Below are 17191 nucleotides of genomic sequence, written 5' to 3'. Positions count from 1 at the left end.
CTAATCCAAAAGGATGGATAAATAATATAATGAGGGAGTGTGTTTAATCTAGTTCAGTATGCTCAACATTTTCACTCTCTATATGGTTGTGCTGTATTATAAAGTACACCAGACATTTTTGCAATCTATAAAGTTATTTTTTTTTCACCACACTATGATGTTATTAGCTGTTTTACATATGTTAATTAGAGGCTGAAAGTTACGTTTTGCTGGCCATGCCAGCTGTCATCGTCATTGGGGACCGAGCAGGTTTTTACATCCATAGGGCAAAATCAGCTGCCCGCTTACATATTAAATACACAAACAGTATCCATAGCATTGCAATAGAATTGTTTTATTTTCATCGTTGCCTAGCAACTGTTTATTATTATTTTTGCTGATTCCTGAAATTACTTCTTCACATAAACTTAATAGTATATTTCGTACCAAGGGCCGAAAATTAGGTTTTGCCGGCCCGAGATAGTTTTTAAGTTCGAGACGAAGTCGAGAACTTAAATCGATCGAGAGCTGCAAAACCATTTCGGTCCGTGGTACGAACGCTATTTTTCACCACACTATACCCTATTGCATTACCACTATTCACCACTATAATAATGCACACTGATAGTCAACACAACTACAACTTTAAGGTTATGTGAAGAAATAATTTGAGGAATCAGCAAAAATAAAAATAAATAGTTGCTAGGCAACGGTGACAATAACACAATTCTATTGCAATGCTATGGGTTTTGATTGTGTATTTAAAATGCATTCATGTTTTAAGTAAGTAAGCGGACAGCTGATTTTGCGGCCCCGGCCTGTAAAAACCTGCTCGGTCCCCAAATTACGATGACAGCTGGCATGGCCAGCAAAACGTAACTTTCAGCCACCAATTAACGTATGTAATACAGCCAAAAACATCATAGCGTGGTGAAAACTTCGTTAACTATCAGTGTGCATTAATTATTATTGTGAATAGTAGTAGTGGTGAAAAATGGTGTTCGTACCTAGGGCCGAAAATGAGATTTTGCCGGCTCGAGATAGCTAGTTTTTAAGTTCGAGACGAAGTCGAGAACTTAAAACGATCGAGAGCTGCAAAACCATTTTTGGCCCGTGGTACGAACACCATTTTCACAACAATACTACTATTATACTACTGGCCCTATGTACGAAATATACTATTTTAACAATGTTATATCGTCGTTTGGCTGTATAATATCGTGTTCATCTATAAGAAATGTCTTCATAGTGACAAAAATGAAATATTATTGGATAATAAACTAGTTATTAAATAATCTGAGATTAGACTCATTCTTCAACTCTCAGTCCCTTCCTGAAATAAACTGTTATGAAAAATCTCAGCTTCGTAGATATCGGTCTAACGAGGTGTAATCAAATATGCTCAGTTTTTGCTGGATGTGAGGGAGACAGTTTTTATCGCGTTCTTAGTTTTTGCAAAGTGTGGGCTTATCTATCTCTGTCCTCTTGACACAAATAGTTTCCCTGGAAATTTCATATCACCCATAGTTTTTTTTTTCACGTAATATTTGCACTATAAGTTGTTCTATAACATAATAAATACAGTTTATTATTACATATATTGTATGATTATTGTTTGCACAAATCTACATTGCTACGAAGATATTTTCGCGTTGTAAGTTCTATAAAAAAATTATAGTAAAAAAAAAAAAATAAAAAAAATAAACTCAAGACAACAGGGAGTAGTTTGAAGTGTATTTTACTATTAATATGGATTTTATAAATGAAGTAGCAATCTTTTGTACCTACATTTATATCAATACAACATAGTTGAATTAGCCCCTTGCCAAACCTATGCTGCCGTCAAAATTCTATTTATAATTCTATATCAGAGTTTGATATAATTTTAGTTACATCTATAGTCAAAGATTTTATTCAAAAATATCTATACAGCATCCGTGCCCCAAACGTAGCCTGTCAAAAAACCTCCAAAAAAGTACCTCTAGTACCCTAGTAGAATAAAAACATTGAATAGTGTTATATGTTCAACGTTAAAAGTTAATGACGATATTATTTGTATCCAAAGTCAATGATGATACTAAAGTATTAAAACAGACAGACCATATGTACATTATGGACATGGATGATTTACAAGCATCCTCCCATATATGGGTTTTACAAACGGCCAGATTTGGTCATATATATATTTTTTTTAATTCACTTTTATTGTTTTTAGTAGGTACTTTACTTTAGGAGTCACTTTACTTAGGTAGTAAATCTCCACCCAACCATAGTTACACGGGTTGTTGGTAATTACTTAATTATTAGATCCTTTAATTGGTTGATTTTAGTGCAATTCAATTTACACTAACAGGGAAAACGCTGAGTCTTTTTCCCGTTCCACAAAACAACTGGCCCAGAAATAAGATATTCTCTTTCCGGTAGGCCTACACGCCATACCACTGGAGGATGAAACAGGGGATTAGCCAAATCATAGTTAATTAATTATTTAATAGCTTTTGAAGATTTATGTTTGTGTTTTAAGGTTTTAGACCGCCAAAACACGCTATGTCAAAAAATAAATTGGAAAACAACTCACAATTTATTGATTAATTATATCGAGCGCATTAGCACGTTTGTTTATCAACATCGAGCATATCATAAATACAAATTCCCTTGTCAATTTTGTAACATTTGTATGATAAGTAGCTTATTACATTATTGTTAGCTATAAGTTTGATATCTATGGAAATATGATCAACATTAGCGCAACCCAATCTCATGCCTATTCAGAAACACATTATTAAAAACTTCTTGAATTATTGAGATGACGGGATTTTGAGAAAGGTTGCGTTTAAAAATATCTAAAACGAAAAAGGAGAAACACGATATTGGGTTGCTGATTCTGTTAACCAACGTCGTCGTTGTCCACTGAAAGCTCGTCCAAAAAACCGAACACTTCATGTAAAAAGTTTCAAAGCATTAAATTGTAAAACGACTGTAAAAAAAATAAGAATTTCTCCTGGTGGATGAAAATGCTCTCACTTCCCTTGACAAAACCATCCAAAGTTGATCTTAAACTTTTTAGTACAAGAAAAAATGTCATCAAGTTTATGAACTTTGAAATAATTGTAAAAACAAGATGATGCATGGCAAGCTCGTCCTCCTTCAGATTACCTTTCCTGAAATTAGATCAATGTTTTTTAATGTTTTCAACAGTTGTTTGTCTATCCATACCTAAATTTTAATTTAGATTTAAGCTCATTAAGTTATCTAAAAAGTACAACGTATTACTCTGATGCATAATATGAATTTACCAAGCACCATTCATTTACACCAATTCATTTACACCATATAAATATACATTTTTCCAGTTTTTGTTTGTTTAATAATCTGTATAATTGAATACAGTCCGTAGCCACGAAGTGAAAAATAAGTTATTTAGACTTCTCATTCCATTGTAAATTTTGAAGCACGTTTTTCGTGTCTAGTTCATGTACGTGACACAAAGGCGCTAGTGTCGATGAAACTTTGTTTCCATTATTTTAGGGTTAATTTCTTGATTTGTGCTTTACTGTTTGGTTATATAACTAGGGGACAAGTTATTGTTTATGATTAGATCGCATTATTTGGTTAAACGAGGTTTTAAATGGTTGAATAACGGGAAACAAATTGTAAACAAAACACGACCTCTACATAAACCGTACATGAACTAACAATAAAATTGTCTTCAGCTGTTCCATAAGGATGAAAAATCTACTAAGGGAGTATGTTTTATCATAGACTAACCAACACAAGGTTTTATCTATGGTTATTGTTAAGGAATCACCAGTTAATATATTGCACATATTGAGAAGATTGAGCTCGTTCTAAAATATTTCTAATTTATGTATGTAAAGCAAAGTCACAGCACTCGGGGTTGGCTGGCTGGGATAGATGGTTACGCGATTACTACACTAAGCGTCCATCAAATGATTCAATAGTAAAAATTCATTTTACCTCTTTTGCGGATTATTCATCCTTTAATCTCTGCCTTAGTTGTGGCAAAGCATAAACGAGCATAGGCTCAGGTAAACTAGTTCAACCTCAAGTGGTGTACAACAATTTTGTCTAATTTCGCGTACGATTTGCGTGAAATCTTCACGTGCCATCAACAGAGAAATCGTTACAAGTTATGTCTGAGCTTCCGTGACTTCAACCACAGAAAACATAGCAACGGGTTATAGTAGTATATTTTCTGTGCTTCAACAGTCGTGCTTTTGGCAGTTTTTCTAATACAAATATATTTATTTTCGATTCATACTGAGATAAAACAAACGCAAATGAAAAATTTTAACAGGTTCGCCAAGGAAATTGTGCAGTCATCAGATTAAAAATTCTAAACCCATGTTCATTATCACGAAAACTTTCCTTAATAATTTTTCAAACAGAAAAGAAATGTTCTTCTTAAGCGAAAGCTCTTGCAACATTTTATTCAATTAGTTTTGTTGTTGTATACTAACATGTCCTTGTACATATACTTGTAGAATAAACATTTTATTCATTTTTCTCAATATAGAATTTTGAAACAAGCCCAGATTAATTCAGGTATTGGGTTTGCTATCCAATATGTCCAAGCTGAAGCACACTTCTTGTTTTACTTAAAGAAAACCTTATACTAAAAGAACTAAATGATTTAGGGAACTTCCTATAAACCACGCTTCTTTCTTTTCCTTCCGTTTCTTCTCTGTCGGTAGTGCAATGGAAATATGGTATTTTTAAATCTAAAACTAGCTACAAAACTTTAGCATGTTAAACCGGCTAATTTGCGATCCTTAGCCTAGCCAAGCCTACTACTTAATGGAAGCTTATAAAATTAATTACACCTCTAAGACTTTAAAGCGAAATTTAAAAGTCCATCAGTATAATCAGTCACAAAATAAAAACACACAGGGCTTAACCAGTTTATTTTATTTGTTTCGATCGACATTCGTACACGCACTTCTCTAGTTGGATCATAACTTAAGTTCTAAGTGAAGAGAAAGGATAATCGAATTTTAGATTTAGAGTCTATGATACTGATAGGCTTATTGAATTATTCATAGCTGTTTGTCACTCCCAAATTAAAAAGACTAAAAATTGTAAACTCATGAACACTGGCTGGCTTAGCTATGGGCAGCTGCCCAGCCTGCCCCCTATGTTTTAGCCGTTTGGCGGAGGGTAATTAAAATATTCTATACATTTTGAGATGGTGATTTAGGTAAACCAAAAATTTATCATGTTAAGTTTAATTAATTATCCAAGTCAAGCTGTGGTGTTCAACTATGATATAATTTTTTTATCCGTTACAAAATTGTGAGCGGCCAGCCATTTCGAAACACATTTAATTGCAAAATACTTGCACACAAAAATTCCAGCATACAAACCAAGTCACCAGTTTAAGTACGAGTAGAAATTTATAAAATAAAAAAACTCAAATTCAGTTTTCCAAAATGTATATTGTGATTTTTTGAAGAACCTTTAAACCAACAGAATCACTATGGTTGTATAGTTATTTAAAAGATGGTATAAAAACCAATGTTTACAAATTAAATTTCTGTTCAAATTTATGAAGAAATTTACCATTACCATTAACCTCCTAATTACAAGATCTAAAACCACTTCTACCCACATCCTAAAATCCAAGTCAGCAGGAAAAACCGTCAAAATTCCGCCAACATTCCCACACATTCCATGCATTATTAAAACCTTTAATTCAACCTACTTCCGAACCTTTTATTTAGCTAAGGATGGTCGTCTGCCAATAAATTAATACGGATCACTTTCACGGATCCAAAAAGTGAGAGCCGTGGAAGTGGAAGGGGAGTCGGCTGAGTCGTGGCCTAAGTGGATCACATCGACCAAGTGGCACGCCACGGCCAGGACCCGGTCAGTAGTTAGCTGCGCTCTGTCCAGACGACAACGAGACTGCGCAGACGCACTGAGGTAGGCAACACCAATACGCATGCGCACTAGTCACTCTATAGGTTACTCCTCTCTTATAGCTATACCACCCGCATGGATCAGGTTAGCATTTTTTTCTCTTCGATTTGTGTTTGAGTGTTTTTGTTTATTTGAATTATTGGTCTTAATAATTTTTTGGTAACACCCCCTGGATGCGTAATTTAAGCTGCGTGTAGACATTTTACCCCCATATTAATATTGAAGGTATTTGAACATAGTTTCCAAGAGTAAAATGTTAGTTATAGATTTTTTAATGTATAAGCCAATTTTTACTTGGCAAAATTTAAAGGTTCGTATCGTAAAATGTAGCATATCTCATATTAGGCCAGTCAATAACAGCATTCAACATCGCAAACGCGCATGTATCTACGATTTTTTAATATGTTGTTAGGTCCCCTAAGAGTAGTTTATACCCAAGTTTGCAACCCTGAAAACCCTGTGCTACTCCCATAATACATGAAAAACTGTAAAATTCTGGCTCTTTTTTTGTTTTATTGAAAAAAAAAAACTAACTGAAGGAAGCGTTTATCAGGTATATGTGTCTGATACTTTTTTAAAGTTAACTAAATTTGCAACAATTGGAACCTAGTCTGAGCCCTTTAAGTCCATTTCTTGCATTTCTGATACAGTTAGCTAAATATAGGACAATTTTTTCAAACATTGAAAGATTATCGGTAGGCTCATTTGCCAAGATGCGTACCGGCTGAAGTAATGGTCATAGAGAAAAGTCTTAAGGAAGCATTTTGTAGAGAATTTAATAAGCTTTAATTCAATTCCAAAGTTGTGTGTCAAGGCCTTACAGTTTCACAAAAGTTTTAAAATATAAAAATATTATATTTTGCATAAATGTTGTATTTTGGGTTGTGTTTCTTAAAAAGATTTGTAGTCTACCTTCAAGACATGCTTGGCCTAAAAAAGCACATGAAGTCAGACGAGTATTGCACGTTCACAGGGGGATCCTTCACAATACGTCACTCTGATAAGTTCTGGTCTGGTATGTGGACAAAAAAAAAGAAAATAAGAAAAAAATTGACTTTGCGTTAATGATGTCATCAATGTAGGTACTAACTACTGTTATTATTTATTTCTTTAAAAAGTGCAAGAATGTGAAATTGACATTTTATAGATGTAACACATGGCTTCTAAAAGACAAACAATTACTAGGAAATAAACTGAAAAATAAACAATGTATACATAACGTTCAAGCACAAAGAGAGTTTAGAATTCTGCCTGTTTGGAAGGGCCAGGTCTCATACAGTCTGGACAGCGGTGGGGTGAGGGGGAGGAGGGATAACGTTTTCTGGAGGTTGAGCTGGGTCATCAAATGGTGTTGGGTGGTCCACATCCTCATCTAGGACGATAGGAGTGATTTTGTTGCAATTTTGATTGCAGCGATGTAAATGCTGAATAGAAGGAAGATTTTGTACCCTTGCGCATTCCTTCTTCAGGGAATAAAGACAGTGGATACGGTGCTAGCTCATACGCAAAATGCTGCTTAAATTGTTCATCTGATTGTTTTGTGACGCAGACCCTCTGGAATATGGTAAGGAGATCAACATCAACTCTCTTGTTGAATACTTTTACAGACGTGGTGCCTGACGTCAAGGTCTTCACTTTGTCCTTTCGTTTTAAAGTCACTTTATTAAAGTTGTAACCAACAATTTGTTTCACTCCTCCTGCTCCCAGTTCTTAAGCTAAGTGGCAGTTGATATCAGGGCCTCTGACGATACCACTGTGGATGGAAAATAGGCGATCACTGACTGAATGGAGGGTGGGTGTTGAACCAGATCTTTATTTTTTTTGGTGTCTGCAGTCTCTGCAATTTGGGATACCCTCATATCAACGTGCTATTCTGATGTTAGAGTCGTAGTTTCAGTGAAACGTTCCACCTCCTCGCAAATGTTGAGCATGGAAACCATTCCTTGACCAGCGCACCAGCACACTGCTTGATATTCCCCGACCATGAGTTAGCCCACCATGGCTTTTCATGGACCTCATCAGTACGTGAACCATGGTCGAATCAGTCCACATACCAGACCAGAACTATTTAGAGCGACGTTTTGTGAAGGATCCCCCTGTGAACGTGCGATACTCGTCTGACTTCATGTGTTTTTTTTATGCCAAGCATGTCTTGAAGGTAGACTCCAAATCTTTTTAAGAAACACAACCCAAAATACAACATTTATGCAAAATATAATATATTTATACTCCGCGCCAAAGCTGGTGGCGGCTGAGGGATTAGGACGGCCAGGTAGGACTACATAGGTCGGACCTGCTCACCGACCTGGCCGTCCTAATCCCTCAGCCGCCACTAGCTTTGGCGCGGAGTATATATATTTTAAAACTTTTGAGAAACTGTAAGGCCTTGACACACAACTTTGGAATTGAATTAAAGCTTATTAAATTCTCTACAAAATGCTTCCTTAAGACTTTTCTCTATGACCATTACTTCAGCCGGTACGCATCTTGGCAAATGAGCCTACCGATAATCTTTCAATGTTTGAAAAAATTGTCCTATATCTAACTAACTGTATATTCGCAAGAAATGGACTTAAAGGGCTCAGACTGGGTTCCAATTGTTGCAAATTTAGTTAACTTTAAAGAAGTATAGGACACATATACCTGATAAACGCTTCCTTCAGTTAGTTTTTTTCAATAAAACAAAAAAAGAGCCAGAATTTTACAGTTTTTCAAGTATTATGGGAGTAGCACAGGGTTTTCAGGGTTGCAAACTTTGGTATAAACTACTCTTAAGGGACCTAACAACATATAAAAAAATCGTAGATACATGCGCGTTTGCGATGTTTGCCTTTTTTCGTGTAGATATTGACTGGCCTATATAAACTATCATTGTATACAAAACTAATAGGAACTGTAATTGCTTACTCTGTAAATGGCTTAAATGGCTTATTCATCTATATGTTCTATTTGAATGACAGATTTGCTACAGACACACCTGTAGATAGTATATGTATGTCTATCCTAGTACAGTATAAAATAAATGTTAAAGTGATGCACAACGAAGATCTATGTAGGCTATATGTTATTGACTAAAATCAGTTGTCCCTTTGACTTTAGCCAGGAACAGTTAATTTGTTGAAAGGCAATACAATACACACCACCTAAAAGCTACCTACTGACTTTTCTCAGGAACCGGTGACTTTTGGATTAAAATGGCAAGCACTGTTTAAACCTGTTTAACCTTTTGCTATTTTTTTTTGCAATTACGACTAAGTTGAAGCAATGTTGGGTTAGGTTATAGAGAAAGGAGGTAGATAAAACATTGTCCTTTTATTTCCCATACATAGATACAATTAGAACGCATTTAATTTCATGACATAATTTTAACGTTATAATTTCAAAAGTTCTAATTTTAACTAAAGTTTATGGTGCTGACTAAAAAGTGAGTAGGCTAATTGGTGGTCATCAGGTATGCGTGACTCTTATGTCCCGGTATTTTTGTCCGCAAGCAGTCCAAATGATGGTCCAAGATCTATAATGATGGTCCAAATAGTAATGTCAGTGTTTTGTAACTATAACGCTGCCGTATGCCCGTATCTAGTTCACTACCCATCGCTCACGGAGTTGTACCAATGTAGGGTTTCTTTAGGACGAACATAAAATGTATACGGGTTCACAGAGAGTTCTGGACTACTTATAGTAATCGGGTGCCGATTTTGAATTTGTAGGACCTGTATACATAATTATTTATGATATCGTTCTATTTAGTAGTAACTAGCGGGCTTCGCCCCGTTTGACTTCAAAAGTACTAATAAAAAACCTATTGATTGTCATACCGGCTTGGGTGGCATTTAGAGTAGATTTTCATGGTTACTTCGAAGAACAACGTTGGACTTAATAAGCTGTCAGGTCCATAAGTTGGCCCATAAAGAAAAGATTATGCATCTGTGAGGAGTAGGTGTGTTCTATTAAAATAACTTATTTTTTTCGCTTCCTCAGTTTAATATTCAACATAGAACCAAAATAGAACCGTTGACAATATACAGAATTTGACATATTCCATCCCTAATTTACGTTTTGACTAGTAAAAACCATGTGAAAAAAAGACTTCGTTTAAATTAGCCACGAGTACGCTTAATATGTCCAAGTACTGATGCCGGTTGAACACTGAACTTTTCAAGTCAAATTGAAAGGATAACTTAGGCCTATTGTTAGCTAACACTTTCCACATCAGCGATCTCCCTAACAAAAACTGAGGCAGAAAATGTGAATTTAGACAAGCACATTGTGAATGGTTATTCAAAAATATACGCCCCTTTTCATTTAAAATTGTATACAGTTTGTCCATATGGATGGAATGTTTACCTCTACAAAAAGTATCCAAAAGTGAATTGTAGAACGCAGTGGTCACCGCGGTCTCCCGGAACGTAACAGATAAACACATCAGGTCATGCAGGTTCCCAGAATCTCATTGTTAAAAGAGTTTTCAATGCAACAATGGAATCAGCTGATCCACATAACATTCCCAGCTGTGTGGACTACTTACACTTCAAACTCCAGTTTTGTAGTTTATTCATCCCTTACATAAATAATGTTACACCATTAGACTTAATGGCTTAATGGATGATGTAGGCCGTCATGCATTGAGTCAGAATTGGTTATAAATACTTGGATTTGTTTATAGTTTACTTTTCAATTGAGAAATTCCAATATTTAATTATAACATCTGGGCCTACTATTGTGTTGCTAACTAAATGCAAAGTATTTTTAGTGGTAAAATAAGGCTTGGATTGTAACATTGGTTTTAAGTAGTGCAAGTAGACTTCTCATATTGTTGTTAAAAAATCGTAATAATATTTGAATATGGGTTTCAAGTGTGCTACGTTTGAGTATGCTGACTACGTATGCATGCTGACGGAATGTTTCTATCTTATTTTAGAGTAAACTAGCTGTAACCCGCGGGCTTTGCCCCGTTTAACTTCTTAATTTTCAAGATGATCTCGTTCGCGTGGCTCAATCACGTTTAATTGAAACAGCTGTTAAGATTCATTAATTCCATTTCTCATAACATAGGTTAACATGGGAAACTCCAGAGCCACTGGGGCGGAGCCGATTGGACGGATCACGAAATTGATGGTGTATAAACCTATTCCATAAAACTCTACACGTATGTACCAAGTTTCGTGGCAATCGGTTCAGCGGTGTCTGAGTTTATCACTGCCAAACATATATATATATATGTATACAAACGTCCTCTTTTATACTTATAGATTTTACAGTTTTAGATTTATTATTTGCATTAGTAAACAAGCAATAGGAGAAAAATATTGTTGGATTTGGTTAAGTAGGCCTACCTAACACATCAATAGTGAAAAAACATTGTCTTAATTCTGAAATAACATAAAGATGATAAATAAATAAATGAATAAAAAATATGTTTGACCAATGTTTATAATTTATTTTCATTTCTTGTTCTCAGATGGGGCTGTTTACATTAGTGAGTAAAGTAGTGATCCTGATAGCGGTATCGAGGTTATGTTATGCTGATGAGCAAGATAAAGAAAAGCCTCAGGACATAGCCACTCCTCTGAAATCAGCTGTTCAACAATCAAATGTTCACTTTGAAGCGAGATCAGCTGTTGAGCCACATATCATTGATTCTGCAACCAAATCAGCTATTGATATATCAGCGGGGGATGAAATCAGTTCAACAGAAAATGATTCAGGTAAATGTCATACAGTATACAACAATTTATTTTTAAAACATCCTTATAATATTATACGTGAAGACGTTCTACGAAACACTACACCTCCGTTAATAATGGACGTATTTTAACAAATTATGTGTCAAAATTAAGTATTTTTTGTGTAGACGCCCACTTTCACAAATTTTTCCTGTAAAAAAAGTCCTCGAGTTTTGCCCCACAGGCCATCAAATTCCAACGCATTTCTTATGAAGAAAATATTTTGTTTACTTAACAGACAAATAATTTGTATTATTTACAGCTGTTAATAGTAAACACATGATACACACAAGAGCGTTTGGGTTCAGAGTGAGTTCGTTTTTAGTTTCAATAACTGGAGTGGAGTGATTGATTACCGGCACTACATTATCTTTGAGTTGACTCTTTTAAGTCATCGGAAATTATGACTGGTATTCGTTTTGAAATAACGCCTGTAATACTTTGCAATTTGCTCGAATTCGAGCAACAGGTGCACTAGTAATTATTTGTTACTTGTGTAACTATTGGCCTATCTTCATTGAGATAACTAAATTTTTGTATGAAATATATTTATCTACAGGTACATCTTACATAATTAAACATACACATCTTATATAATTATAAGACTTCTACAATTACAAAAAAAATTGAGCCTAGGTAAAACAAACTTCTTGAAATTTTGCTGTTTCTTAAAAATAGGAAATGTCAAATGTCTAGAATTTAGACATTTTTATGGGTATTTCCAATGTTGGAACGACATTTTTTATTCTTATTCTAATACCTTTTTTTATTCTTGTGAACTGCAAATAGTAATAAAATATTTGAATGGCATGGATTGAACCTTTGCCATTCTTGTCTTTATCTTTTATTCAGTTTTACTCCAAAATGAACAAGCAAGAATCATTTTGAGTTTGTACTTAACTAAGTTACCAACATAATTTCCAGAATCGAGAGGACATGGGATCAAAATCAAGAAAAAGAAGCCAAAGCTGAAGAAAGCCAAGAAGTATCTGAAGAAGTTCCTGCCTTTCCTCTTGATTCCTCTGCTGATTCAAGCTAAGCTGATTCCACTCTTCCTCTTCAAGCTGAAGCTGATAGCTCTGAAGGCTTTTGGAGTCGGCAAGCTGGCTCTGCTGCTGATAGCCATCAACATGATATACACATTGCTGCACAAGGGATCTCAGGATCAAGATCAGCACTACAGCAAGGTAAGAGGAAGAATACAAATAAAATAGACAAATATAAGATCTACAACTACTATTGAATTGCCAGCTGATAAGTTGACTTTGAAGTATTACAATTTTACTTCTTTTCTCCCAACCCTTGAACCCCATTAGTCTGTTAATTTACCATACTAGTGCTGTAAAGTAAGTAAATCATGCAGTAAAGTGAAATGTATGTCTGTGTGTTTGTAACACCATTTTGTAAGGGAACGGCCCAACCCCTGATCCATCTAACGTTGACCTTTAGTTTAGTATCAGTTAATAGCTCTATGGCATCTGGGGCCAGAGTCAAAAAAGATTCTTCTATTGAAATTGAAATGACATTGCACCTATTTGTAGAGTGTATTTTCACTCTGTGCTAAACACTGACTATGCCTCTATCAAACATTGCTGTATTCTTACCAGTAGCTAAATACCAAGCAGTTTTGATTAATGAATGATGACAGCTAACTATCATCTCTTTGATCTTGAACCACAAAGAGTAGGTTTCATCTGTGCATTGATGGCTTTAGACTCTGTTCATAAGACAGAGTTTGTCATTAGTCACTACCCAAAAGAATCTACCCAAGCATTGGCGATTTCTTCCATTATCCAATAAGAACAGCTAAATACAGTTCCGTCACCATACAGCAATGTCTTTCGATGACTCTTTAGCGCATGACATACTTTGAGGTGGGGTGTGGGTGATTTACGGTTAGAGTCGGAGGGGTCTCCTTCAGGCACCAATGGCTTTTAACTACTGAGAGAGACTTTTAAAGACTGTTTTGACTTGATAGAAATTTATCTTATGATACCATTCACCTATCTAGAAAAAAGTATGGATCTCTCAAGCTAGAAGAAGTCAAGATAGAAGCTAGAAGAACGGAGAACACTCTCCAATTAAATGTTTTTTAATTATTTAATCCTTTGAACTTGGACAGCTAATCTAAATTATTGTATGTGATTAGTTTCATGCTTGTATAGTTCTGGAGCCTGTAGATATCACTAGATGTGTTGGTAGACGTATCTACTTCAATGGGGTGATGTGATGACCTCCTATCTTTTTCATCCCTACAAATATCTTCTTTCCAAGGGTTGAACAATGTTTTTCCAAGTTTGCAATTCTCCAAAAGTCTGTCACATAATGAATGTTTCTGTGCAGGAAGTACTAGCCTCTGAACACTACGGATACAACGGAGGACCCGAGTATGGAGCTTGGGTCAACAAGAGGCTTTTCAACGTCGCTCAACCTTAGACCACCTTGTCTGCTCACTTTGCCATATCCAAGCCAAAGACTGTACATCGTTATTAATTTATTGAATAAATATTTTTAGTTACATTTAGGTATTTATCCCTTCAAAGACCAATTTGTACTCATATATGTTTTGCGATCAAGAGTTGAATGATCAATCGGTGAAAAAATAGTTCATTTTACATAAGACGGTACTGAAGAAAAATCAGTCTATGCAGGGGTGCCCATCCCCCCCTAGACTCATGACGCACCCCCCCCCCCCCAATTGAGCAACAGCCCCCCCCCCCACCATAAATTATGTACACAACAAATGAGAAACATTATTCCCCCGCCCAGCACTATTTGTAAAACTATAAAAGAAGTTTTATAATTTTTTTAGATATTTAAAATTCAAACCCAGTTAATCTATATAAATAAAGTTATGGTTTTGTCTGTACATTGCTCAGAATTATACATATTTGGGTTATTTTTACGTTTTAAGAAGAAGTTGAAACATGTCTTATCTCAATTTATGTCAGTCTGTCACGGCCCAGAAGGCATTTTACGCAGCCTACTCTAAAGAAAACTAGAGTACCGATTATGATTCTAATGGTTTAATTGTATCTACAGGATTGGGGAGAGTGTCCTTATAGCCATTAAAATATGGCCTCACTATTTTGGAAATAAAATAACGGACGATAAAAATCCCAATTTTGTGTGAATTTCTAGTTCATTTTCTCCATGTTTACTACATACGTCATTTATGAAATACTACTCATCTGTTAAGAGAAGACGTCTTGAAATTACGAACAGCTGTTTTGATAAAGATTCCTTTTTCTTGCTGTCACTGATATATCTTACTAATATTATAAATGTGAAAGTTTGTGTGTTTGTTTAAAGTTCAATCACGCATTAACTAATGGACGGATTGGGCTGAAATTTGGCATGATGATAGCTCAATTAACTATATGTTCTTATCTCAAAAATCCTTTTGGGCTCCGCCCCAGTGGCTCTGTAGTTCCCCATGTTAACCTTATGAGTTATGACTAGTTATGTGAACCATATTTAAAGGGAATTAAAGAATTCAGTCAGCTGTTTCTACTAAAAAAGTTGGTTCTATTAAAGTATATATCTATTTAAGTATATATAAGTATTATAAAGTATTAAAAAGTTATAAGATTTACTAACAGGGTGCAGACCTATTATTTTTTTTACATTTATGAAAACAGCTAATTTGAACTAAGCAGCAATAAAAAACTGTGATTGGCAATGAAAACAAACTGTCAAAGTAGGATTGTTTACAGTTATGTTTATGTTTTTAATTGCATGAATAATTTGTGATATTTTGCGAATTTTTACTTTCTCCTCCTATACCATAGAATATGGAGAAAGTATTGTTAATAGTTTATTTTTCTTTATTGATCAGGTGAAGTGGTAGAACATTATGGCTATGGTAGATGTGTATTGTGTAATACTATACTATAGTATACCGTAAATTTAAAGAAGCAAATTTTATCAAACTGTGTCCTCCCCCATTGCAAACGCTAAGTTAAGAGTATAACTGCAATACTGTAAGTATTTTACACTTAAATGTCAACTCCGTATGAAGGACGGGTACTCTGCTAGTGTTTACATAAATGTTGTTTACGAATACTGTGTAGGCCCTAACCATTTCCGATCACGTTTTTAAGCAAATCCAAAACCAAGTGAGATTAATAACCGTGTGGCTTTGGCTTACATAACGGGTTTGATTATCACGGGTACTAATATGTAACTGTAAATTAAATTAAATAACTAGCCATCATCCAGGTCGGGAACCGGAGATTCTGTGTGTATCAAGTTGTACTTGAATTTTGATTACTGGGAAAAGGGGAAAAGACCGTGCGAATCAGTGTTTTACAGGACTGGAAAACTTAGCTTTCTATATAAATAAAATTAGAGTTTTATAAGTCACCTCAATTCAAGGAATTTTTTATTGCTAGAACAGAATATCCATATAGCGTGCGTAACCTCTGTTTAAGAAATTGTCAGCGTCTTTCTCTTGATATAACCATAACGATCCCCTCTCCCTCCCTTTAGAAACATTACAGCTCCTTTGATGAAAATATGGAAACAACGCTTGCGTTGCGCCAACAATCGTCTGCTCCGTTTTACACTTCTGTCTGCTGTGCGCTATGTTACAACAGATTTCAGATACAACAGCTGGGGAATGATGACGATATAATGCTTAGTAAACTGTGATTGAGTGATTAGTAACCATGGTAACTTTAACTTTAGTAAGACTGTGATTGGCTAATGAGTAGGCCTAAATATGGCGACTTGTTGAATTTGTGTATGAATTGAAGAGAAACCTATTAAATAACAGAAGAACAAAGAAAAAGAATAACAAGATTGTTCTCGTTACATTCTTTTTTAAGAGTGTTTTAATTATCTCTAAATATAATTTTACCCTTTTTTATTACTTATCTATCAATTCCTATGCTGTGATACAGCACCTATTGGTAGCCTATCTGTCTATCATGAACAGTACCTTATAACACTTTCTAAAGGTTCCTATAATATTTACGTTATTTAATAGCAATGCAGTGTTTGGTTAGTTATTAGTTGAGTTTGAGTTAGCTATAATTTTAAACGTTGCCGTTTGTACAATTGAACAAAGATAAATTATTTTAAATTAACAATAATAATGTTATTGCACAATAATAATGATTGTGCAATATTGAATTTCGTTTATAAGAATGCAAATTGTAACGTTAATGGTTGTTTACAGCGGTGTTAAATGGGTTTAATGGGTGGTTGTTTAATTGGTTTGTCATCTGTGTTTATACTATATTGGATTAACCGTATTTTTCATTACTCCCCCTCATATTTAGGCCTACTCATTAGCCAATCACAGTCTTACTAAAGTTAAAGTTACCATGGTTACTAATCACTCAATCACAGTTTACTAAGCATTATATCGTCATCATTCCCCAGCTGAACTCCCTAATTAACTCAGGTAATCGAGTATCTACACAATAGTGTTAAGTATTGTAGCCTATGCTACTTGATTGTATTTTAACGAGCTTTATGTCTACAAAGCGTTCTGTGCTAAGTCGCGGTGTAGCTGGACGTGTTTGTACCACGCGTTATCT

At 34.9% G+C, this 17191-nt stretch overlaps 1 protein-coding gene across 1 annotated transcript; it reads left to right on the top strand.

Annotated features, from left to right (window-relative positions):
* Positions 1-5829: 5829 nt before the first annotated feature.
* On the top strand, positions 5830-14165 carry LOC128995913 (uncharacterized). The gene is made up of 4 exons (XM_054420961.1): positions 5830-5922; positions 11381-11627; positions 12570-12832; positions 13989-14165. The coding sequence occupies exons 2-4, from the start codon at positions 11381-11383 to the stop codon at positions 14079-14081; spliced, it is 603 nt and encodes a 200-aa protein (XP_054276936.1). The 5' UTR covers positions 5830-5922; the 3' UTR covers positions 14082-14165.
* Positions 14166-17191: the final 3026 nt, after the last annotated feature.

Source organism: Macrosteles quadrilineatus, unplaced genomic scaffold (assembly GCF_028750875.1).
Source record: "Macrosteles quadrilineatus isolate MER2022 unplaced genomic scaffold, UCM_ALF_1.0 Scaffold_5__1_contigs__length_97177068, whole genome shotgun sequence".
Lineage (NCBI taxonomy): Eukaryota > Metazoa > Arthropoda > Insecta > Hemiptera > Cicadellidae > Macrosteles > Macrosteles quadrilineatus.
Note: the sequence above shows the minus strand (reverse complement) of the source record. Positions and strands in the feature narration are given on the sequence as shown.

Bases quoted from the DNA above. Each gene is read 5' to 3' on its own strand.
- LOC128995913 (XM_054420961.1), top strand. From the start codon at position 11,381: ATGGGGCTGTTTACATTAGTGAGTAAAGTAGTGATCCTGATAGCGGTA. The intron at 11,628-12,569 runs GTAAATGTCATA...CATAATTTCCAG, and splicing joins TTCAACAGAAAATGATTCAG to AATCGAGAGGACATGGGATC. The intron at 12,833-13,988 runs GTAAGAGGAAGA...GTTTCTGTGCAG, and splicing joins AAGATCAGCACTACAGCAAG to GAAGTACTAGCCTCTGAACA.